The sequence below is a fragment of the Caretta caretta genome, chromosome 5 (assembly GCF_965140235.1).
Source record: "Caretta caretta isolate rCarCar2 chromosome 5, rCarCar1.hap1, whole genome shotgun sequence".
Classification (NCBI taxonomy): domain Eukaryota; kingdom Metazoa; phylum Chordata; order Testudines; family Cheloniidae; genus Caretta; species Caretta caretta.
The window spans coordinates 90,475,670-90,500,553 of record NC_134210.1 but is presented as its reverse complement, the minus strand read 5'-3'; the positions used below and the strand labels follow the sequence as shown (position 1 = coordinate 90,500,553).

The 24,884-nt window shown below is 44.7% G+C and overlaps 1 protein-coding gene across 27 annotated transcripts in view; it reads left to right on the top strand.

The window, feature by feature from the left end:
- AOPEP (aminopeptidase O (putative)) overlaps nt 1-24,884 on the top strand; it is a 412,311-nt gene that overhangs the window by 250,035 nt on the left and 137,392 nt on the right. Inside the window, exon 16 of one of the 27 annotated variants that reach the window (XM_075128670.1) lies at nt 15,410-15,804. The exons of the other annotated variants lie outside the window; for them this stretch is intronic. Within the exon in view, the coding sequence (XP_074984771.1) occupies nt 15,410-15,578 (169 nt within the window). The 3' untranslated portion in view covers nt 15,579-15,804. Of the gene's footprint in view, nt 1-15,409; nt 15,805-24,884 lie in introns of those variants that run through there. 27 annotated transcript variants of the gene reach the window in all.

Here is a 24,884-nt window from a genome sequence, read left to right as displayed (position 1 = left end):
AGATCTGCTCTAGCAATTATTTTGAGGGAGTTCTATGGCCTGTGCTGTACCGGAGGTCAGACTAGATGATCACAGTGGTCTGGCTTTGGAATCTATGAATCTGGTCCGGACTTTTTTTTTTAAACTTTTCCAAAAATACCTCAGGAATAATACTTTTATAAATAATGAGAAGTGGTTTTCTAGCTCAAAAATGGTCAGGAAAAACAAAAAGTCTAGTTAGGGAAGTTAGTTCATTTTAATGACATTAAAATACCCAGATTTCTTGTTAAACCCTCTTTTTTCCATTTTTCACTTTTCCTATTCTTAGATTTGGTACAAAGTGTTATTTGAACAAGGAAACCAATTTTCGATCTAGATATGTGCCAGGATATTTTCACTTTTAGTAAGATCACTGCAAATGAAGTATGGCTCCAGTTGCTCTTGCATACCCCTATGGAATGTAAAGGCAGAATTTCAGATTCATGGTAATCTATTTTGTAACCAGACATTTGATATACCTGAATTTGTCTACTGCCAAAATCACACTGGGTGCAGAGATCAGTGCTAACGCCAAGACTAACAAAAGGTCATCTGTACATAGAGCAGGCTTTTATTCCTTGTGTGTTGTAATGATGCTTTTCTGTTACTGGACATTCTCTGTTATGATTTGTATATACCTTCATAACTAGGGTAAAAGAGCAAGGGCAGAGGGGGATTCATTGTTCTTCCAAAATTAAATTTGTCTAAACATCTTCCATTGATGAATGTTTCATCACACATGATTTCCAGGATTGGAATGAAATGCATTTAAACATAAGAGCTAAATCTAAAAAGCCTCTTTGCACAAAAATGGCAGATCTACCCAACTCAATCAACTATCATTTTAATACTAAGAAAAGCCCCTTAGTTGGATGGTGTCATAAATATAAAGGGAAGGGTAAACCCCTTTGAAATCCCTCCTGGCCAGGGGAAAGCTCCTCTCACCTGTAAAGGGTTAAGAAGCTAAAGGTAACCTCGCTGGCACCTGACCAAAATGACCAATGAGGAGACAAGATACTTTCAAAAGCTGGGAGGAGGGAGACAAACAAAGGGTTTGGGTCTGTCTGTGTGCTGCTCTTGCCAGAGACAGAACAGGAATGGAGTCTTAGAACTTTTAGTAAGTAATCTAGCTAGGTATGTGTTAGATTATGATTTCTTTAAATGGCTGAGAAAAGAATTGTGCTGAATAGAATAACTATTTCTGTCTGTATATCTTTTTTGTAACTTAAGGTTTTGCCTAGAGGGGTTCTCTATGTTTTGAATCTAATTACCCTGTAAGATATCTACCATCCTGATTTTACAGGGGGGATTTCTTTATTTCTATTTACTTCTATTTTTTTATTAAAAGTCTTCTTGTAAAAACTGAATGCTTTTTCATTGTTCTCAGATCCAAGGGTTTGGGTCTGTGGTCACCTATGCAAATTGGTGAGGCTTTTTATCCAACATTTCCCAGGAAAGGGGGGGTGCAAGTGTTGGGAGGATTGTCCATTGTTCTTAAGATCCAAGGGTCTGGGTCTGTAGTCACCTAGGCAAATTGGTGAGGCTTTTTACCAAACCTTGTCCAGGAAGTGGGGTGCAAGGTTTTGGGAAGTATTTTGGGGGGACAGACGCGTCCAAACAGCTCTTCCCCAGTAACCAGTAATTGTTTGGTGGTGGTAGCGGCCATTCCAAGGATAACGGGTGTAATATTTTGTACCTTGGGGAAGTTTTGACCTAAGCTGGTAAAGATAAGCTTAGGGGGTTTTTCATGCAGGTCCCCACATCTGTACCCTAGAGTTCAGAGTGGGGGAGGAACCTTGACAGATGGTATTAAACACCCATATTAAACTCCTAATGTTTGTCCTGAAGTGGTGGCCCTTATAAAAATGCTTAATAGTATAAATTTAGGCCAAACTCCTGCCCCCACTTCTGCCCGTACTGTCGACAATAGTGTTTACTGGTGTAACTGAGAACAGAATTTGGTCTATTGTAGATTTTGGCCATGAGAATTCCTGGATTATCATTGGCTGAAAAAGTCATATGACAACATGGCAATTTTATATAGTTTATATGTTGGAATAATGCTAATTATTTTTCTGTTATTGGGTACATCAGGTGAGGTCTAAAGCACTCTTGCACCAAAGTTTGAGTTTCCCTCCAGTATAGGAGGGCTTTAGTTTTTAGTTACAGATAATTTTTCAACTGATACCCGTTGATTGGCAACTGCATCGAAGAGACTCTTCTCCATTCAGATGCAGCCTCCCAAGTGACATCCCCGTTGATTTTGTCTTCCTTTCAGACCTACAAGAGATCGTTTCAACGTGTATCTATACTTATGCATGTAGAGTACAGACTCTGCACACCCAGCTAGCGTGGGTATAAATAGCAGTGTAAGTGGTGCGGCATGGCTTTTGTGAGTAGAATGTCCTACACATCTGACCCCCCAGGGTATGTACCCTACATAGCTTTCTACACACCCAAGCACATCTATACTTCTATTTTTAGCAGTGTAGTGTCCTGCTGCCTCCTCACTGCCAAAGCCTTTCCCTGCTACAATGAAAGGCTCCAGCAATGAGGAAAAGCTCTGGCAGCTCTCCAGTGCTGGAGCCTTTACCCACTGCCTGCCCCTTCCAGAGCCTTTCCTTGCCACAGTGAAAGGTGCCGCTAGAGTTTTTCCCTGATGTCTCCACATTTCTGGAGCCTTTCACTGCCACAGTGACAACTGTGAACACAGCCTGCCTTTCACTGCAGCGTGTAGCTACACGTATAGTACTGCGGTAAGAGTGGCATAGCATAAGTGCCTGGTTTAGAGGACTGCTCCTCTGAAGGGAGCTTGGCTATTGAAAACTCTTCTCCAGGGCAATATCCCCTGACAGACCATGGCAGGAGGAGGCCAGGACCAGATAGGGTAGAGGACATTATATATTTGCAGGCTCCTTGGTTTGCCTCTTCTCTGCTAAGGAACTTTTTGTATGAAGGACTAAGGGCCGAAGAAACTAACAGATGTCTAAGGGTATGACTACATCAGTGAAGAGGTTTTTCTGTTGATGTAGGTAATCCATCTCTCCAAGAGGAGGTAGCTAGGTCAGTGGAAGAATCCTTCTGTTGACCTAGCCATATCTACACTATGGGTAAGGTCGACCTATGTACTATGCTTAGGGTATGTCTACACTATGGAATAAGATCGAATTTATAGAAGTCTTTTTTTAGAAATTGGTTTTATATATTCGAGTATGTGTGTCCCCACAGAAAATGCTCTAAGTGCATTAAGTGCATTAACTCGGCGGAGTGCTTCCACAGTACCGAGGCTAGAGTCGACTTCCAGAGCATTGCACTGTGGATAGCTATCCCACAGTTCCCGCAGTCTCCGCTGCCCATTGGAATTCTGGATTGACATCCCAATGACTGATGGGGCTAAAACATTTTCACGAGTGGTTCTGGGTACATATCGTCAGGCCCCCCTTCCCTCCCTCCCTCCCTCCATGAAAGCAAGGGCAGACAATCGTTTCGCGTCTTTTTTCCTGAGTTACCTGTGCAGACGCCATACCACGGCAAGCATGGAGACCGCTCAGGTAACCGTCACCCTATGTCTCCTGGGTGCTGGCAGACGTGGTACTGCATTGCTACACAGTAGCAGCAACCCATTGCCTTCTGGCAGCAGACGGTGCAGTACGACTGGTAGCCGTCCTCGTCGTGTCCGAGGTCACGTCGTCACGAGGTCACGACGTCATCCTGGCCACGTCAGCTGGGAGCGCCTGGGCAGACATGGGCGCAGGGACTAAATTTGGAGTGACTTGACCAGGTCATTCTCTTTAGTCCTGCAGTCAGTCCTATTGAACCGTCTTATGGTGAGCAGGCAGGTGATACGGATTGCTAGCAGTCCTATTGCACCATCTTCTGCCGAGCAGCCATGAGATGTGGATGGCATGCAGTCCTTCTGCACCGTCTGCTGCCAGCCAAAGATGTAAAAGATAGATGGAGTGGGTCAAAACAAGAAATAGACCAGATTTGTTTTGTACTCATTTGCCTCCTCCCCTGTGTAGGGGACTCATTCCTCTAGGTCACACTGCAGTCACTCACAGAGAAGGTGCAGCGAGGTAAATCTAGCCATGTATCAATCAGAGGCCAGGCTAACCTTCTTGCTCCAATAAGGACAATAACTTAGGTGCACCATTTCTTATTGGAACCCTCCGTGAAGTCCTGCCTGAAATACTCCTTGATGTAAAGCCACCCCCTTTGTTGATTTTAGCTCCCTGAAGCCAACTCTGTAAGCCGTGTCGTCAGTCGCCCCTCCCTCCGTCAGAGCAACGGCAGACAATCATTCCGTGCCTTTTTTCTGTGCGGACGCCATACCAAGGCAAGCATGGAGGCCGCTCAGCTCACTTTGGCAATTAGGAGCACATTAAACACCACACACATTATCCAGCAGTATATGCAGCACCGGAACCTGGCAAAGTGATACCGGGCGAGGAGGCAACGTCAGCGCGGTCATGTGAGTGATCAGGACATGGACACAGACTTCTCTGAAAGCATGGGCCCTGCCAATGCATGCATCATGGTGCAAATGGGCAGGTTCATGCTGTGGAATGCCGATTCTGGGCTTGGGAAACAAGCACAGACTGGTGGGACCGCATAGTGTTGCGGGTCTGGGACGATTCCTAGTGGCTGCGAAACTTTCGCATGTGTAAGGGCACTTTCATGGAACTTTGTGACTTGCTTTCCCCTGCCCTGAGGCGCATGAATACCAAGATGAGAGCGGCCCTCACAGTTGAGAAGCGAGTGGCGATAGCCCTGTGGAAGCTTGCAACGCCAGACAGCTACCGGTCAGTTGGGAATCAATTTGGAGTGGGCAAATCTACTGTGGGGGCTGCTGTGATGCAAGTAGCCCACGCAATCAAAGATCTGCTGATATCAAGGGTAGTGACCCTGGGAAATGTGCAGGTCATAGTGGATGGCTTTGCTGCAATGGGATTCCCTAACTGTGGTGGGGCCATAGACGGAACCCATATCCCTATCTTGGCACCGGAGCACCAAGCCGCTGAGTACATAAACCGCAATGGGTACTTTTCGATAGTGCTGGAAGCTCTGGTGGATCACAAGGGACGTTTCACCAACATCAACGTGGGATGGCCGGGAAAGGTACATGATGCTCGCATCTTCAGGAACTCTGGTCTGTTTCAAAAGCTGCAGGAAGGGACTTTATTCCCAGACCAGAAAATAACTGTTGGGGACGTTGAAATGCCTATATGTATCCTTGGGGACCCAGCCTACCCCTTAATGCCATGGCTCATGAAGCTATACACAGGCAGCCTGGACAGTAGTCAGGAGCTGTTCAACTACAGGCTGAGCAAGTGCAGAATGGTGATAGAATGTGCATTTGGACGTTTAAAGGCGCGCTGGCGCAGTTTAGTGACTCGCTTAGACCTCAGCGAAACCAATATTCCCACTCCGCGCCTTTATTACTGCTTGCTGTGTGCTCCACAATATCTGTGAGAGTAAGGGGGAGACGTTTATGGCGGGGTGGGAGGTTGAGGCAAATTGCCTGGCTGCTGGTTACGCGCAGCCAGACACCAGGGTGGTTAGAAGAGCACAGGAGGGCGCGGTACGCATCAGAGAAGCTTTGAAAACCAGTTTCATGACTGGCAGGCTACGGTGTGAAAGTTCTCTTTGTTTCTCCTTGATGAAACCCCCCGCCCCTTGGTTCACTCTACTTCCCTGTAAGCTATCCACCCGCCCCTCCTCCCTTCAATCACCGCTTGCAGAGGCAATAAAGTCATTGTTGCTTCACATTCATGCATTCTTTATTCATTCATCACACAAATAGGGGGATGACTACCAAGGTAGCCCAGGAGGGGTGGTGGAGGAGGGAAGGAAAATGCCACACAGCACTTTAAAAGTTTACAACTTTAAAATTTATTGAATGACAGCCTTCTTTTTTTTTTGGGCAATCCTCTGTGGTGGAGTGGCTGGTTGGCCGGAGGCCCCCCCACCGCGTTCTTGGGCGTCTGGGTGTGGAGGCTATGGAATTGGGGAGGAGGGCGGTTGGTTACGCAGGGGTTGTAGTGGCAGTCTGTGCTCCAGCTGCCTTTGCTGCAGCTCAACCATACACTGGAGCATACTGGTTTGGTCCTCCAGCAGCCTCAGCATTGAATCCTGCCTCCTCTCATCATGCTGCCGCCACATTTGAGCTTCAGCCCTCTCTTCAGCCCGCCACTTACTCTCTTCAGCCCTCCACCTCTCCTCCCAGTCATTTTGTGCTTTCCTGCACTCTGACATTATTTGCCTCCACGCATTCGTCTGTGCTCTGTCAGTGTGGGAGGACAGCATGAGCTCGGAGAACATTTCATCGCGAGTGCGTTTTTTTTTTCTTTCTAAGCTTCACTAGCCTTTGGGAAGGAGAAGATCCTGTGATCATTGAAACACATGCAGCTGGTGGAGGAAAAAAAAAAGGGACAGCGGTATTTAAAAAGACACATTTTATAAAACAGTGGCTACACTCTTTCAGGGTAAACCTTGCTGTTAACATTACATACATAACACATGTGCTTTCGTTACAAGGTCGCATTTTGCCTCCCCCCACCGCGTGGCTACCCCCTCAACCTTCTCCCCTCCCTGTGGCTAACAGCGGGGAACATTTCTGTTTAGCCACAGGCAAACAGCCCAGCAGGAATGGGCTCCTCTGAGTGTCCCCTGAAGAAAAGCACTCTATTTCAACCAGGTGACCATGAATTATATCTCACTCTCCTGAGGATAACACAGAGAGATAAAGAATGGATGTTGTTTGAACGCCAGCAAACATACACTGCAATGCTTTGTTGTACAATGATTCCCGAGTACGTGTTACTGGTCTGGAGTGGTAAAGTGTCCTACCATGAAGGACGCAATAAGGCTGTCCTCCCCAGAAATCTTTTGCAAAGGCTTTGGGAGTACATCCAGGAGAACCGCGAATGCCAGGGCAAAGTAATCCTTTCACATGCTTGCTTTTAAACCATGTATAGTATTTTAAAAGGTACACTCACTGGAGGTCCCTTCTCCGCCTGCTGGGTCCAGGAGGCAGCCTTGGGTGGGTTTGGGGGGTACTGGCTCCAGGTCCAGGGTGAGAAACAGTTCCTGGCTGTCGGGAAAACCGGTTTCTCCGCTTCCTTGCTGTGAGCTAGCTACAACCTCATCATCATCATCATCTTCTTCGTCCCCAAAACCTGCTTCCGTATTGCCTCCATCTCCATTGAAGGAGTCAAACAACACGGCTGGGGTAGTGGTGGCTGAACCCCCTAAAATGGCATGCAGCTCATCATAGAAGCGGCATGTTTGGGGCTCTGACCCGGAGCGGCCGTTCGCCTCTCTGGTTTTCTGGTAGGCTTGCCTCAGCTCCTTCAGTTTCATGCAGCATTGCTTCGGGTCCCTGTTATGGCCTCTGTCCTTCATGCCCTGGGAGATTTTGACAAAGGTTTTGGCATTTCGAAAACTGGAACGGAGTTCTGATAGCACGGATTCCTCTCCCCAAACAGCGATCAGATCCCGTACCTCCCGTTCGGTCCATGCTGGAGCTCTTTTGCAATGCTGGGACTCCATCATGGTCACCTCTGCTGATGAGCTCTGCATGGTCACCTGCAGCTTGCCACGCTGGCCAAACAGGAAATGAGATTCAAAAGTTCGCGGTTCTTTTCCTGTCTACCTGGCCAGTGCATCTGAGTTGAGAGTGCTGTCCAGAGCGGTCACAATGGAGCACTCTGGGATAGCTTCCGGAGGCCAATACCGTTGAATTGTGTCCACAGTACCCCAAATTCGAGCCGGCAAGGCCGATTTAAGCGCTAATCCACTTGTCAGGGGTGGAGTAAGGAAATGCATTTTAAGAGCCCTTTAAGTCGAAATAAAGGGCTTCATCGTGTGGACGGGTGCAGGTGTACATCGATTTAATGCTGCTAAATTCGACCTAAAGTCCTAGTGTAGACCAGGGCTAAGGGCACAGAATTTTTCACAGCCTTCAGTGATGTAGCTAGGTTGATCTAAGTTTTAGGTAGGACCAGGCCTTAATATCAGTGCCTGCCTCAGTCTGCCGAGTCTGCCCTCCTGAGCTTTCCTGTTTAGAGTGGACTGGTCTGTCCCGGAGGCTCAGGTTGTCTTGGCCTTCCCCCAGCAAACCTGAAATGCTTCTCACACATGATTGAAGCATCTTATTTTCTTCTGTTTAACTTCAAAATCCACTACTATCGTTTAAAAAAAACAAACAAACACAAAAACAAAAAAACCCCTGCTTTCTCTTGTACCTGTGCATTATACTGCACTAAATTTGATCAAAACTCCCAGTAGCCTTGTTGCCTCCAGGACTCGTGATCTTTAGCCCCAAATGTAAATTGATCCTATTCATATCTGCGCAACATGTGAGCCATACAAAGTCTCAGTGTTTTTAAACCCCTGTTACAGAGGGTATGTTTCATCAGCTCCAGATAAATCAGAATAGCAGTTGCTTGAGCTCTGTGTGACTGTAATTAACTTCTATTACTTTTGAGTATTGGTTTGGGGTTTGGTTTTTTTTGCTTTTTATTATTTTATTTGCTTCAGCAAAACAAATACAAAATAAAAAGTAAAGCTACATTTTCCATAATATACTACAGAGTAAGTATAGCTTATAACTTTATTTGTAACTTTAATAACTATGACCTAGTAACCACCTTCAATGTCTTCATAAATTTCAAATTTTTCAACATACGTGGCCAGACAAGTAGATCCTGTCTCCTAGATTTTTATTAACTTACTTTCTTGGATTAGAAAACTGCTAGTCATGATGAGGGGGATTTTTCAAAGGCACAACTGACTAATAGGCATGTAACTGCCAATGAAAATATTTGAAAATCTCCCTCAAAATGTCTTATTTCCTCCATTTTTTCTGTAAATTACTGTACATATGCTGATTGTAAAAAATAATCCTTCAGGACAACTCGGCGGGTAGTAGTAAAAATCACTGATCTTGGATTTGCTCCTTTTTGGATTTCTGCCTAGTCATGTTACCAGAATAATTTATCTTGAAAATGGTCATGTCAAAGAATTTGTACATCCAGTTGAAGAAATAAAAAGACATACTTATACAGTATTTTCAATTGGATATGGCAGACTTCTTATCCTCCTTTAGTAAACTGTTATATATTTTTAATGAGCACTTTTAACAGCTGCCATGTTCCACCATAGGGGTGGCCGCATTTCATTGTTAGTGAAGTGATTGCTATATGTAAAGTTTGTAAAGTGCTTTGGGATGAAAGTCCGCTATTTAAAGCCTTTTTATGATAATACTAATTCTGATTAATAATTGTATTACAGTAGTATCTAGGGACCTCATCTTAGATTGGGGCCTCATTCTGTTGGGGCAAGTACACATTAATAGATCATCCCTAGTTTGAGGCTTTTACAGTCTAAATTGATAGACAAAGGGTAGGTAAAAGGAAGTATTACCTCCATTTTATAGAAGGGGAACCTAGTATATGGAGATTGTGACTTTCCCAAGATCTCACAGGAATTCTGTGGCAGAGCTGAGAAGTGAACCCAAGTCCCAGTCTAGTACCTTAGCCACAAGACCACCCATCATCTTTTCTTTTGTCCCAGTTCAGGAAATCATTTAAGCACGAAACTTAAATGACTTCATAACAATGGGATTTAAACATGTGGTAAGTGTCCTCTCTGAATAGGGATGCTTTTCTGAATTGATTTCAGAGTGGTAGCCTTGTTAGTCTGTATCAGCAAAAACAACGAGGAGTCCTTGTGGCACCTTAGGGCTTGTCTACATTACCCGGTGGATCAACAGGCTGCAATCGATCCAGTGGGGGTCAATTTATCGCGTCTAGTCTAGACGTGATAAATCGACCGCCGAGCGCTCTCCCATTGATTCCAGTACTCCACCAGGGCAAGAGGCACAAGCGGAGTCGATGGGAGAGCATCAGCCGTCTACTTACTGCAGTGAAGACACCATAGCTGAAGTTGCGTAACTTAGATCGATTTCCCTCCCCTCCCCCGCAGTGTAGACCAAGCCTTAGAGATTAACAAATGTATTTGGGCATAAGTTTTCGAGGGCTAAAACCCACTTCATCAGATGCATCGAATTGAGGGTTCTATAAATATCATGGTGTATGTGCTTCCTCTAAGATGTGGTTTGTGCTGCAGTAATCTATGTGTAATATGTTGCTAAAATGTTCTAAAACTAGTGGAGACAAGGCATGTTCTACTTTAACATGTGCTATCTGGATTAATTGAAATGTGGGGGGAGCCCAAATCAAAAGGATCAGCCACGGTAGTAACGTTTAAAAATAGGCAGCATTAGAGTTTCAGTACAATCTGAGCAACTTCTTAGCTTCATTTTTTCCCTAGATTAGTATGGTGGCTGAACAGTGTCATAAACTCATTTCAAAGACAGTGTTTTGAAATGTCCTGCTGCTGGCTCTGAACTCAGAGAAAGCTAAACTAAGACATAGGCACTGTAAAGCTGCTGCACATGAAATGTCATTATTTTGCATTGATTTTTACAAGAAAATCTTACCCTTATAGTATGGCTGTTCTCTAAAAGCTGCTGTAAAATTGTCATTATGGGGTTCTGTGTTTATTGTCTGTTAATGAAAACCAGATCAAATATACTCTATTTACAAGTAAGAGGTTTTTTTCCCTAACTCAGTTTAGAATCTAAAAGTCAGTTTGTACTCTTTCTGACTTTTGCAACAGCGATAATAAAGATTCTGCAGTTGGAATGTTGTCAGTAATTCTGATGATGATGCATGAGATATAACAGTATCCAGCTCACTTTCTTCGAATGCTGTGTTGATTCTGCAGTGTTAACAAGATTGAGGAAAAAAGTAAAAATTTTAATTTAATCTGTAAAAATAAAGACAATAGATTTGACCCATAATATATATACGGAAGGCAAATCTGTTGAATTAGAAGGTACAAATTTTACAGTCACTTTTCTGATCACAACTATATACTTGGCTATCTTCTTAGAAACAGAAAAAAGGCAAATGTTGGGCATGAAATGAAATCAATATGTAAAATTAGAAATAACATAATAGGGAACCTTCAGCCTTCCCAATTAACCAGCCTGAAATTCAAGTTAATAATTGTGTACAGTGTAATTTCTTTAATAAACTGTATTGCTTCCCACTTATTTCAATGTTCTGAATTTATCTGTCTCAGAATAGTATTTATTATTTAATTTTTCATAATAAAACACTTGTACTATATTGCATCCTAAATTTCTACATAATGCAACAATATAGGATCATGTGGGTGTACATAATTGCAAACAATAGCTCTGATTATTGTGGATTATCCAAACCACAGGAGTTGAAGGTGAGGTCTGAATGCTGGAATCACGTTAGCACCAGTGACAGATAGAAAGGGCACGCTGAGTCTAAGGGACCTAACAGTTAAATGCTCTAAACCCAAAAGATGTGAACAAATAGCCAGGGACCTTTAAAAGCTGGTCAAATCTGGTTTTAAATAATTAACCTAAATGTAGAATGCTACCTTGTACAAATGTAGTGCCTATGTTTAATGTACTCTTGGTTATCTGTGAAAAAAAATCAATTTCCGTAATGATCGGACATGCAGAATTGTAATTTCTTGAAAGTTCAGGCTGGCTAAGTGGAAATGCTTTTGTTTGACTGCTGTGATTATTTGAACCACATGATCTGAGCAAAAAATATCTGTTCATAGCACAGTCTGTTGTCTTATAAGTTAAAAGAAAATTTTAGTACAGGTAAGCAATACTTCTATTGATTTGGGGGGATATCTTTGCCTGTGCCTGAGTTCATCCCTCTCCTTAATACTGCTAAACCATTCTGCCTTGGGGTGAATTTATCCCTGAACTTTTGAAGAAAAGTTGTTGTTTTTTTTTTTTTTTTTGCTGTGGAATGTACCAGATTGCTCTCACTAGCATGTATTATCAAAACATTTTCTCAGGAGTGGATGGCCGTGGATTCCCACCACAAAAGGCTTCATCCCCTTTCACCATCCTGTGCAAATAACTAAAGCATTGCAGACAAGCTTTCAAATAGTATGGCATGAAACAGAAATACATCTATACTTCTTTAATTTCATCCACCTTGCTCCCTTTTTCCCTAGTTCCTCCCCATTAATTTCTAGAGATGATTCGCATGCTGTGATATCCCAGGTATTTGGGAATACCCTAGCTACTGAAAGACACAAAGTGACAAATCTGAGGAAGGATTCTCTTATGGGTAAGGCATTAGGAGATCTGGGTTCAATTCCTGGCTCTACCATAGACTTCCTATGTGACGGTGAGGACGTTAGTCAGGATCAGCTTGTGAACCTCCTATTCATATTGTTGAACGGTTACATATGAGTAGTCCATTGACTTCCCCTTTGGGACAGAATCTGCCACCTTTAGTCACAGTGAACAGTACTTTATTCATCAAATAGTCACACTGATTTCAGTGGGACTTTCTGCACAATAACATGTTATGCATTGTGAGTAAGGGTGGCAGAATCTCATCTGGATATTCAGAGTATGCGTGTCTCAGTTCCGCCTATGAGAAATGGTGATAATAATACTTTCTTACCTCACAGGGGTGTTGTGAGAGTAAATTCATAAATACTTGGGAGCAGCAGCACCAACTTTCTAATGTGCTGGGGGGTGCGCGGCACCCTGGCTCTGCCCCAGGCCCTGCTCCCACTCCACCCCTTCCCCCAAACCTGTGCCCCTTCCCCCCCACCGTGCCCTGCCCCCACTCCACCCCTTAAACCCTACCCTGCCCTGTCTCTTCCTGCTCCATTTCACCCTCTTCCCCAAGCACGCCCTGCCCTCTCCCCTCCCCCCAAGCCCTTCCTGCACACCGCAGAACAGCTGATCTGCAGTGGGCAGGAGGCCCTGGGAGAGATAGGGAGGTTATGATCAGCGAATGGTAGGGGGAGGAGAGCTGGCTGCCGGTGGGTGCTCAGCACCCACCATTTTTTTCCTCCTATGCTCGGGAGTCATTTTTTGCCTCCTATGCTTGGGAGGCACTGAGATGTGATGGTGCGCAGCTGAAGTCATGTAAGCCAGAAATTCTGAAAGCAAAGTCTTTCCTCTTACATTTTCTTTGGTTTGTTGCATCTAACTCAAGAAGTACCCTACATGTCTGGAAAAGTGCTACAGTTATAAACAGTAGCATCAACAACTAAAGCATTTGGGCATTCCAAGATTTCTTTTTCTTTTTAACTTGGCTAGTTACCTAAATATTTATGAGCAGTCAAGGTGTTTCCCTTATGTTGCAAAGCAGTTAAGATACAGACTGTGAATAATGGCTCCTTGGGTCTATTCCAGTCTCTGCCTCCGACTTTTAATGTCGAGGAGTGACCCCTAGTTCTTGTATTAAGTGGAGGAGTAGCACTTTTTCTCCACACCATTCATGATTTTATAAACCTCTATCATATCTCCCCACTGAACAGTCCCATTCTTTTTAATCTCTTTTTGTATGGAAGCTGTTCCATGCCTCTGATCATTTTTGTTTGCATTCTCTGTATTACCAATTTTAATATATCTTTTTTGAGATGAGGTGAACTGCATGCAGTATTCAAGGGTGGGCATACCATGGATTTAAATAGTGGCATTATGTTTTTTTCTGTTTTATTATCTATTCTTTTCCTGGTGGTTCCTAACCTTCTGCTAGCTTTTTTGACTGCCATTGCACATTGAGTGGATGTTTTCAGAGAAATGTCCATGATGAGTTTCTTAAGTGATAACAGGTAATTTAGACCCCATCATTTTGTATGTATAATTGGGATTACATGCATTACTTTGCATTTATCAACATTGAATTTCATCTGCCATTTTGTTGCCTAATCACCAACTTTAGTGAGATCCCTGTGTAACTCTTCGCAGTCAGCTTTGGGCTTAACTATTTTAAGTAATTTTGTATCGTTTGCAAACTTTGCTGCCTCACTGCTTTACCTCTTTTCCTAGATAATTTATGAATATGTTGTGCAGTACTGGTTCCAGTATAGATTTTTGGGAGAGCCTGCTATTTACCTCTCTTAGTTGTGAAAATTGACCATTTATTCTTACCCTGTGTTGCCTATCTTTTAACCAGTTACTGATCCATGAGATGATCTTCCCACTTATCCCATGACTGCTTACTTTGCTTAAGAACCTTTGGTGAGGGACCTTTTCAGAAGCTTTCTGAAAGTCCAAGTACAAGTGGATCACCTTTGTCCACTTGCTTGTTGGCACTCTCAAAGAATTTGAGTAGATTGGTGAGGCCAATCTACAAAGGCCATGTCAATTCTTCCCCAACGTATCGTGTTTATCTATGTATGTAATCATTCTGTGCTATATTATAGTTTCAATTTCCCTGGGACTGAAGTTAGGCTTACTGGCCTGAAATTGCTTGGATCACCTCTGGAGCCTTTTTTGAAAATTGACGTTACATTAGCTACCCTCCAGTCATCTGGTACAGAGGTTGATTTAAGCAATGGGTTACATACTACAGTTAGTAGTTCTGCAATTTCACATTTGAGTTCCTTCAGAACTCTTGGGTGAATACCATTTAGTCCTGGTGACTTTTATTACTATTTAATTTAACAGTGTGTTCCAAAACCACCTCTATCGTACCTCAAATAGGGACAATTCCTCAGATTTGTCATCTGAAAAAAATGGCTGAGGTGAGGGGATTTCCCCCACATCTTCTGCAATGATGACTGAGGCAAAGAATTCATTAGCTTCTCTGCAATGGTCTTCACTTCCTTCCCTGAGTGTTTGACAGATTTCATGCTTCTGATATATGTAAAAAAAAAATTTGCTGTTCATTTTTTTTGTCTTTAGCTAGTTGCTCTTAAAATTCTTTCTTGGCCTGTCTTATTGTACTTTTACACTTGACTTGCCAGAGTTTATGCTCCTTTCTATTTTCCTCGCTAGGATTTTATTTCCAGTTTTTAAATTATGTCTTTTTGCCTCTAACTGCCTCTTTTATTATGCTTTTTAGCCACAGTGGTGTCTTACTGGGTTTTTTTATTTGGGGTATACATTTAGTTTATTATGGTGTTTTGAAATAGTCTCTATGCAGCTCACAGGTATTTCACCCTTGTGAAGTGTATCTTTTAATTTCCATTTAACTAGCTTCCTCATTTTTGTGTTGGTCCTCGGTTTGAACTTAAATGCTACTGTGATGGGTTTCTTTAGCATTTTTTTCCCCCTACAAGGATGTTAAATTTAATTACATTATGGTTGCTATGACTGTGTGGCTCTGCTATATTCACCTCTTGGACCAGATCTTATGCTCAGTATAAGACTAAATCAAGATTGCCTCACCCTTGTGGGTTCCAGGACAAGCAGTCTGATAACTTTTCTGTGTCTCAGTTTTCCTAACTAGGTGTAACAATATGTATCTGTGTCATAGAAATGTGGAGAAAATTAATGGCCTCTGCTCCTCTCCAGGAACAGTCTGTACCTCCTTCTTGCCACCCAGCCCACTGCTGAGGTGGTGAATCCACCCTCGGTCCCCCAAGAAGAAGCATGCTGGATGCCTGGCATAACATCATTCATGAGCACCCGAAATCCTTCACTGGGGAACTCCCCAACCCAGCATGCAAGAGGGGAACGATGAGCCCAGTTCAGTCCCTCTAGCCCAGCCTGTGTTTGGCCCCCAAACTCCATGCAGGAGATGTCCCAGTTTTCACAGTTCTCCCCTCTTGTCAGGGGAAGGGCAAGGGCAAGGGCAAGAAGACATGTCCACAGGCAGTAATGTTTGCCCTCTTCTCGGGAAATTTGACCAGGTTTTTTGTTCATTTTCTCTTTTTACAAACCATTTTAGCTCTGTGTTCGATGTATGTCTGTAAATAAAATTTACTGTTCACTGGCATAGTCAATGTGATATTTCTCACACGTTTGGGATGGGTCAGCAGGATTCACAGCATGCCTGTGATTTCTGTAAATGTGTGGTGTCAGAGAAATGCATTGAATCCTGTCCTTTCCATCCCTTCCCCCCACATCTGTGAATTTCCTAGTGTGAAACAAACAAAACAAACATACAAAAAAAACCCAAATCAGGCTTCATGAACTAAGCTGTGAAATAACTGTTGCTGCCCAAAGCACATGAATGCTTTGTTAATTACTTAATTGACAATACAGAGAAAGGGAACAAAAGGAAATTAACAGTGAAGATACTTAACATTGAATGATGGCTTTCCTGATCTACTCCTCCCCTACTCCAACCAAAGGGTCACCACTTGCAAAGGGAGTACTAATGCATAGTAGCTAATAAGTGCTGTGAGCAATGGTGTGAGAAAACACTGTGAAGAAAGTATGTGTGAAGGCGCTCCAAAAATCTTTCAGAATTGTTGTTACATTACTTTAACAATGCTTAAGTGCTGCCCATAAAGAATCCTGAACAAGGTTAACATATAAAAAAATTTGCTCAGTGATATCAGTAAAGTGCATATATGCACAGTCATTGCAGTACAAAACCATGGCAAAGGTGTTAACCCTGAGGGCCCTCACTCAAATGTCTTCTTTCAGTTTGGGCATGTCTACACTGGCAAAGTTACAGTGCCACTCAGAGAGTGCTGAAGGAAAACCACTGTTGTGTGTTCACACTGACAGCTGGCTGCGCAATAGCATGTTCACACTTGCAGTGCTATTCGGAGCGGTGCACTCTGGGCTGCTATCCCACAGAGTACCTCTTTCTCTCTTGCCACTAAGACATGTGGGAAGGCGGAAGGGGACGCGGGGCATCCTGGGTCCTGTCCCAGTACCCTGTGATGCATTGGTTCTCATCCCAGCAATCCCTGTGCTTCCATCCACATTTGGCTCCATCTTTCAACTGTCTGTGTACTGCATGTCCTGCCTCTTCCTGGCTGGTGGAATCGATCCAGAGCTGTTGACAAGAATGATGCTCGCACTGACCAACGCGTCACGAGTGGCAATGGAGTTATTCCTTAAACTACAAAGGCAAGAGGCGTGCGACATTGATCTCACCACATCTAGTAGCTATGACACGAGATTACTTGGGCATTCACAGAGGTGCTGACCACAGTGGAACATTGCTTTTGGGCTTGGGAAACAAGCACTGAGTGGTGAGATCACATTGTGATGCACGTCTGGAATGACGAGCACTGGCTGCAGAACTTTTGCATGAGGAAAGCCACATTCATAGGACTGTGTGATGAGCTCGTACCAACCCCTGTGGCACAAGGACATGAGAATGAGAGCTGCCAGGTTGCTGGAGAAGCGTGTGGCGATTGTGATCCTGCGAGACCCTACTTACCCCTTAATGCCGTGGCTCATGAAGCCATACACGGGGCAACTTGACAGCAGCAAGGAGCAGTTCAACAACAGGCTGAGCAAGTGCAGAATGACTGTGGAGTATGCATTCGGCCGTTTAAAAGCCCGCTGGCGATGCCTGTATGGGAAGCTGGACATGGCTGATGGCAATATTCCTATTCTTATAGCCGTGTGCTGTACGCTCCATAATATTTGTGAAGGGAAGGGTGAAAGCTTCACTCAGGGCTGGACTGCAGAGGCTCAGCACCTGGAGGCTGAGTTTGAACAGCCGGAGACCAGAGCTATTGGAGGGGCACAGTGCAGGGCCATAAGGATCAGGGATGCTTTGAGGCAGCAATTTGAAGCTGAAAGCCACTAATATTTGTTGCTATGCTCGGGATTGCAGTGCTTGTAATGCTAGGAGGTAAATGGTGCATGTGATGCAAGAAGGGGCCTTAACATAATTTTATGTTGCTTTGCAGTGCTCTTTTTGCTTTCACTTAATAGAGTAAAGAATAAACACAATTATTTTATTGAAAGATAACAACCAGAGGAGAGAGTCAAATGAAAAAAATCATCAACAGGGAGGGGGGAATGGAAGGAATGTGGAAATGGAAGGTCTCAAGAGGAGGGGGGGTCCCGGGATGACTACAGATTTGTGTATGTCCAGGGATCATACCCAACCTTCTCCTTTGGAGTACGATGCAGCGGGTGCTGTACTTCAGTAGAGCCAAACTGAAGATGGATGGGTGTTGAGTGCAGTGAGTAGTGGGAGTCCACACTGCTGGACTGTGAGGAGTGGAATGCTGCAGGTAGAGAGTGGAGCCAAGAGCTTGATAAGAGTGTGTTGGTGGTGTGTGTGGGAGCGCATGGGAAAGAGTTTTGTGACAGCGGCTGCAGGGGAGGGCGGGCGTGGAGCTGCTCGGTTTGAAGAGCTTGTATCGCCTGGAGCATGTCCGCTTGGTGTTCCATAATGTTTAAGAGCTGCTCTGTGGCTTCTTTCTGGTGTGCCGAATTCTCCATTCGGTACCTCTTCTTGCTGTCCCGCCACTCCTTCAGTTCCTTTTTCTTGGTGGCACAGTGCATCATAACATCACACATAAAGTCCTCCTTAGTTCTTCTTGGACGCTTTCTAATTCTTCGCAACCATTCTGCCACTGATAACAAAGAGGGAGGCAGTGCTCCCAAGGTCATCTCTGTGAAGTTTAAATGCAACATTTTACAGAAGCAGTATTGTTTGCAACACAGACAACCTATCCTAAAGGATGACCCAACACTCTCACAAGTCTTGGGAGACAGGCCAGTCCTTGCCTACAGACAGCCCCGCAACCTGAAGCAAATACTCACCAACAACCACATACCACACAACAGAACCACTAACCCAGGAACTTATCCTTGCAACAAAGCCCGTTGCCAATTGTGCCCACATATCTATTCAGGGGACACCATCACAGGGCCTAATAACATCAGCCACACTATCAGAGGCTCGTTCACCTGCACATCCACCAATGTGATATATGCCATCATGTGCCAGCAATGCCCCTCTGCCATGTACATTGGTCAAACTGGACAGTCTCTACGTAAAAGAATAAATGGACACAAATCAGATGTCAAGAATTATAATATTCATAAACCAGTCGGAGAACACTTCAATCTCTCTGGTCACGCAATCACAGACATGAAGGTCGCTATCTTAAAACAAAAAAACTTCAAATCCAGACTCCAGCGAGAAACTGCTGAATTGGAATTCATTTGCAAATTGGATACTATTAATTTAGGCTTAAATAGAGACTGGGAGTGGCTAAGTCATTATGCAAGGTAGCCTGTTTCCTCTTGTTTTTTCCTACCCCCCCCCCCCCAGATGTTCTGGTTTAACTTGGATTTAAACTTGGAGAGTGGTCAGTTTAGATGAGCTATTACCAGCAGGAGAGTGAGTTTGTGTGTGTATGGGGGTGGGGGGGATGTGAGAAAACCTGGATTGGTGCAGGAAATAGCCCGACTTGATTATGTAAAGAGTTGTCACTTTGGATGGGCTAGCACCAGCAGGAGAGTGAATTTGTGTGGGGGGGTGGAGGGTGAGAAAACCTGGATTTGTGCTGGAAATGACCCACCTGATGATCACTTTAGATAAGCTATTACCAGCAGGACAGTGGGGTGGGAGGAGGTATTGTTTCATATTCTCTGTGTATATATAAAGTCTGCTGCAGTTTCCACGGTATACATCTGATGAAGTGAGCTGTAGCTCACGAAAGCTCATGCTCAAATAAATTGGTTAGTCTCTAAGGTGCCACAAGTACTCCTTTTCTTCTTGCGAATACAGACTAACACGGCTGTTCCTCTGAAACAGACAACACTGTTTCAGTGCTTTAAAACACAGCCAGTACTCACACACCTATCACTAACTGGCTGACCCCAGGCAAGCACACATAAGCCACAAGACCCCCAAAATGGTGAGTAGCCACAGGGACAGGGTAAATCACTGTTCCCAGACCCTGCTGTACACTTGGGCGCTTGGGCAGAGCGAGCACTGTAAGGGCGGCCTGTTAATCATTCCTGTCCCCACACTTTCAACAGGAGGTGATCACTATGGAAGATATCTCACTGCTGAGGGTGAGCAGGGAATCAAGGAAGGGTCTTCTCCAAGCCTGTGGCTTCCGTCCTGGCCCCTATGCGGCTAGCCTGTATGCAGCTATGGTGTCCCCCTCCCCCCCACCACGAAGGTACAGTGGTGTGGGAAACTTACCATTAATGGGGCAAGAAAAAAAGCAGCTCTGCTGAGGAACCTGCTAGAGTGGATTGCTCAGTATCTCAACAAGAAGAAAAGGAGTACTTGTGGCACCTTAGAGACTAACCAATTTATTTGAGCATGAGATGAAGTGAGCTGTAGCTCACGAAAGCTCATGCTCAAATAAATTGGTTAGTCTCTAAGGTGCCACAAGTACTCCTTTTCTTTTTGCGAATACAGACTAACACGGCTGTTCCTCTGAAACCTATCTCAACAAGAGTTTCCTGCAGATCTCTGAGGGAGATTCCTGTGAAGTAAGGGAGTGTATCAACAGCCTGTTCCGCCGCTCAAACTAGGCATGAGGTAGGAGACAAGCCTGCTTTCTGCAACCCTCCTGCCCCCAACAACTGGCTTCAGCAATTCCCAAAATCAGATCCACTTACCAGGGGCCTCCTCTCTTGTTTGCGCTTCACCAAGCTCCTCCTGTTGTGACAGGTTAGGCTCCTCCAGGGTAGAAAAGAGCTCCTGACTGCATGCATCTCTGGCTTCCGAGTCATCCTCTGCCTCTGGTTCCCCTCCCCCCTTCATCCAAGATAGCCTCCTCCTGGCTCGGTCCACTCTCGACTGGCAACAAAGCCAACGAAGTATCCACAGGGGACTTGTTCCAAAGACAAGCTGTCCATCACATGGCATGGAAAAACCTCAGAATTCTGTCCAAAGGCATGTCCCTGCATATCTTGCTGAGTCATAAGGCGTGTCTGCCTTCTCTCAATGGGTCAGTTGTATAGCTGATAGTCCTTAATGGGCCATCAAGCAGGCTAGGCAGAGCTGACACCAACTTGTCTGGGATGTCACCAAGAAGCATATCATAAGATTGAAATACAGACAGTATAGAGCCAATATTCTTAACTTTAACTACAAAAATGATACACACATATAGATAGCATAATCATAACCAGCAAACCATAACCTTATCTTAGACACCTCATATGACCCCCTTTATGTAGGATTTGGTGCCACTACAGGACCTTGGTTGCAACAATGATCTATCTGGTCCCAGTTCAAGTCAGTAACGTCACAGTAGGTATCATAATTCCTTCTGCTGGAGCGCAGCTGGGACTGGACAGCCTCCTCTTCCCAAATGCCAATGAGGTCCAGCAGCTCGGCAGAGCTCCAAGCAGGGGATTGCTTGGTGCGTGGAGCAGGCATGGCCACCTGGAAAGATGCGCTGAGACCATACATACATCACTGAGCAAACAGAAAGGCGACTTTCAAATTTGCAAAGGAATGTATGGGGTGGGGCTGAAGGTTGGTTACCTGAGGGCAGGGCAGTAGAGTTCAAACTGATGGCCAGAGAGGTGAGAACAGGCATTGTGGGACACTTCCCAGTGGCCAATCACAGTGCTGTAATCACCACGGTGTCTACACTAGCAGCGCAGCACTGTAGCCACAGTGCAGAAAGCTCTACGCCTCTCGTAGAGGTGGTTTTTTTAGCACACTATATCTGCACAGTTTCTGCGCACTAAGTGGCTTGGCAGTGTGTACACCTGAGGAGTTACAGCATTCAAAACTGCTTTACTGCGCACAAACTTGCCAGTGTAGGCGGGGCCTAAGGCTCTGTCTACACTACGCACCTTTTAGTGACACAGCTGTGCTGCTACAGCCGTGCTGCTAAAATGTGCACAGAGTAGCCACTCCTTTTTGACAGGAAAGAGCTCTCTTGCCGAAAAAAAATAATTCCACCCCCAATGAGAAGCGGTAGCTTTGTCAGCAGGAGAGTTCTCCCGCCGACAAAGCACGGTTCACACCAGTGGTTTTGATCGGTAAAACTTATGTAATTCATGTGTGTGTTTTTTTCACACCCCTGAACAACAAAAGTTTGACCGACAAAAGTCCAGTGTAGAGAAAGCTTTAGACCAGGTGTGAGGACCAACCTCTGTTGATGAGAGAGACAAGCTTTCGAGCTACATAGAGCTCTTCCTCAAGTTTAGGAAAAAGAATGAGGAGTACTTGTGACACCTTAGAGACTAACAAATTTATTTGAGCATAAGCTTTTGTGGGCTAAAGCCCACTTCATCAGATGTATGCAGTGGAAAATACACTAGGAAAATATATATACATACAGAGAACATGAAAAAATGGGGGTGGCCATACCAACTCTAACGAGACTCATCGATTAAGGTGGTCTAATACCAGCAGGAGAAAAAAAAACTTTTGTAGTGATAATCAGGATGGCCCATTTCAAACAGTTGACAAGAAGATGTGAGTAACAGTAGGGGAAAAATTAGCATGGGGAAATAGTTTTTAGTTTGTGTAATGACTCATCCACTCCCAGTCTTTATTCAAGCCTAATTTAATGGTGTCCAGTTTACAATTCCAGTTCTGCAGTTTCTCGTTGGAGTCTGTTTTTGAAGTTTTTTTGTTGAATAATTGCGACTTTTAGGTCAGGAATTGAGTGAACAGGGCGGTTGAAGTGTTCTCCGACTGGTTTTTGAATGTTATAATTCTTGACATCTGATTTGTGTCCATTTTTTTTTTGCATAGAGACTGTCCGGTTTAGCCAATGTACATGGCAAAGGGGCATTGCTGGCACATGATGGCATATATCACATTGGTAGATGTGCAGGTGAACAAGCCTCTGATAGTGTGGCTGATGTGATTAGGTCCTATGATAGTGTCCCTTGAATAGATATGTGGACAGAGTTGGCAATGGGCTTTGTTGCAAGGATAGGTTCCTGGGTTAGTGTTTTTGTTGTGTGGTGTGTGGTTGCTGGTGAGTATTTGCTTCAGATTGGGGGGCTGTCTGTAAGCGAGGACTGGCCTGTCTCCCAAGATCTGTGAGAGTGAGGGATCGTCCTTCAGGATAGGATGTAGATTCTTGATGATGCACTGGAGAGGTTTTAGTTGGGGCTGAAGGTGACGGCTAGTGGCATTCTGTTACTTTCTTTGTTGGGCCTGTCCTGTAGTAGGTGACTTCTGGGTACTCTTCTCGCTCTGTCAAGCTGTTTCTTTACTTCAGCAGGTGGGTATTACTTCATCTGTGAGCTGTAGCTCACGAAAGCTTATGCTCAAATAAATTTGTTAGTCTCTAAGGTGCCACAAGTACTCCTTTTCTTTTTGCAAATACAGACTAACACGGCTGTTACTCTGAAACCTACTTATGCTACACTATCTGTTGACCTTGTATTTAGCCTGCAAATGCACAAAGGTGCGCTCCACTCTCTGCAGCTATTCAGTCTGTAGTTTAATTCACTTTTTCTTGGGACAGTGATGTCAGGATATGGCTTTATGAGGGGCAGGTATGCAAAACTGTATGTAACCACATCGCTTCTGGGAAATAAAGCCCATTCTTCTCCACTGTGGTACAATCCCGACCTCCTTAGTATCCTGGCATCATGAACTTTTTCTATGTGTTCAATGTTGGTGTTCATGAATCCATCCCTGTGGTCTACTAAGCCTTGAAGAACAAGTGAATACTAACCTTTGTGGATCACATATTCACTGGTCCCTTTTGGTGAACAAAGTATTGGGATGTGTGTTTCATTGATGGTTCCGGCACAGTTCGGAAACCCCATCCTCTGAGATCCCACTATAATTTCAGAGACTTTGGTTATGGCAACTCCCTGTGGGTAGATCACGGTACTGATAGTATGTCAAACCTGTACGATCATCACCCCAACAGTTGACTTCCCATCCAAGAACTGGTTTGCAACCAACAACCAGGTTGCCAGTTACTGCCGTAGGCGCTGACTCCGTGGGTGCTCTGGAGCTGGAGCACCCATGGGGAAAAATTGGTGGGTGCTCTGCACACACTTGGCAGCTCCCCGACCCAGCTCACCGCCGCGTCCTCCCCTGAGCATGCCTTCCCCACTTCTCTTCCCAGTGCTTGCCACCGCAAAACAGCTGTTTTGCGGCGTAACAAGCTGTGGGAGGGAGGGGGAGGAGAGGGAACGCGGTGCGCTCAGGGGAGGAGGCAGGGAGGGGATGGAGTTGGGGCGGGAACTGTGGAGAAGGGGTTGGAATGGGAGTGGGGCAAGGGTGGAGTTGGGGCAGGGCCAGGGGTGGGGCAGGGGCGCGAGCACCCACCGGCGCCAGGAGAAGTTGGAGCCTGTGGTTGTTGCCAGCTTCCAAAGGGCAATAGCCACCCACTTTTGCACTTTCTGAAAATGAGTGGTCTGGAGCTGAAGGGTTGGTGCAAGATGCTCGCACAATTCCGTGAAGGTCTGCTTCCTCATTCAGATGTTCTGTAGCAAATGGTCTTCATCCCAGGTTTCCAAGATTATGTGGTCCCACCACACCATGCTAGTTCTCTAGGACTAGAAGCAGCACTCCCCACATGGGCATACTGTTGTAATCCCAGCATTCAACATGTGTTCCATGTTACCCCAGTGGATTTTTATCAGCCATCTTAGGCATCTTTGATCAGCCATCTTAGGCATCTCAAATATTTCTGGGCCCATTCTGTCCAGCATCTGGTACTGGACTGCATGAACATTTGTCCTACAAGCTGAAGCAGAATCATACCATCAGGGATTTGCTCCATGTCTTCAGTGAAGTTTGGCAGAAGGGAGAGATGATCAGAAGTTGCCGTCGACAAATGTGGCATACAGTACCAGCTACATGTAGCAAGGCAGTTCCCAGAGTGTCTCCTGTGACAGAAAGGACTGTGGGATATTGTCCTTGAAATAGTAGCACTACCATCACATATTGAAAATGGGCAGTGTGGGTATGAGTATATTCCTGTACACGGTGTACAGCTATGACTAGCACAGCATATGTGGATGCTCAGTATGGGTACCAGGGTAAGTGTGCTAGCAATACATGGACAAGTATCCAGGGAAGCATGCAAGCGTACATGTAACTTAGGATGCAAATTTAGGTCCTCATCATACAAATACTTACGTACTTGAGTAACTCAGTCCCACT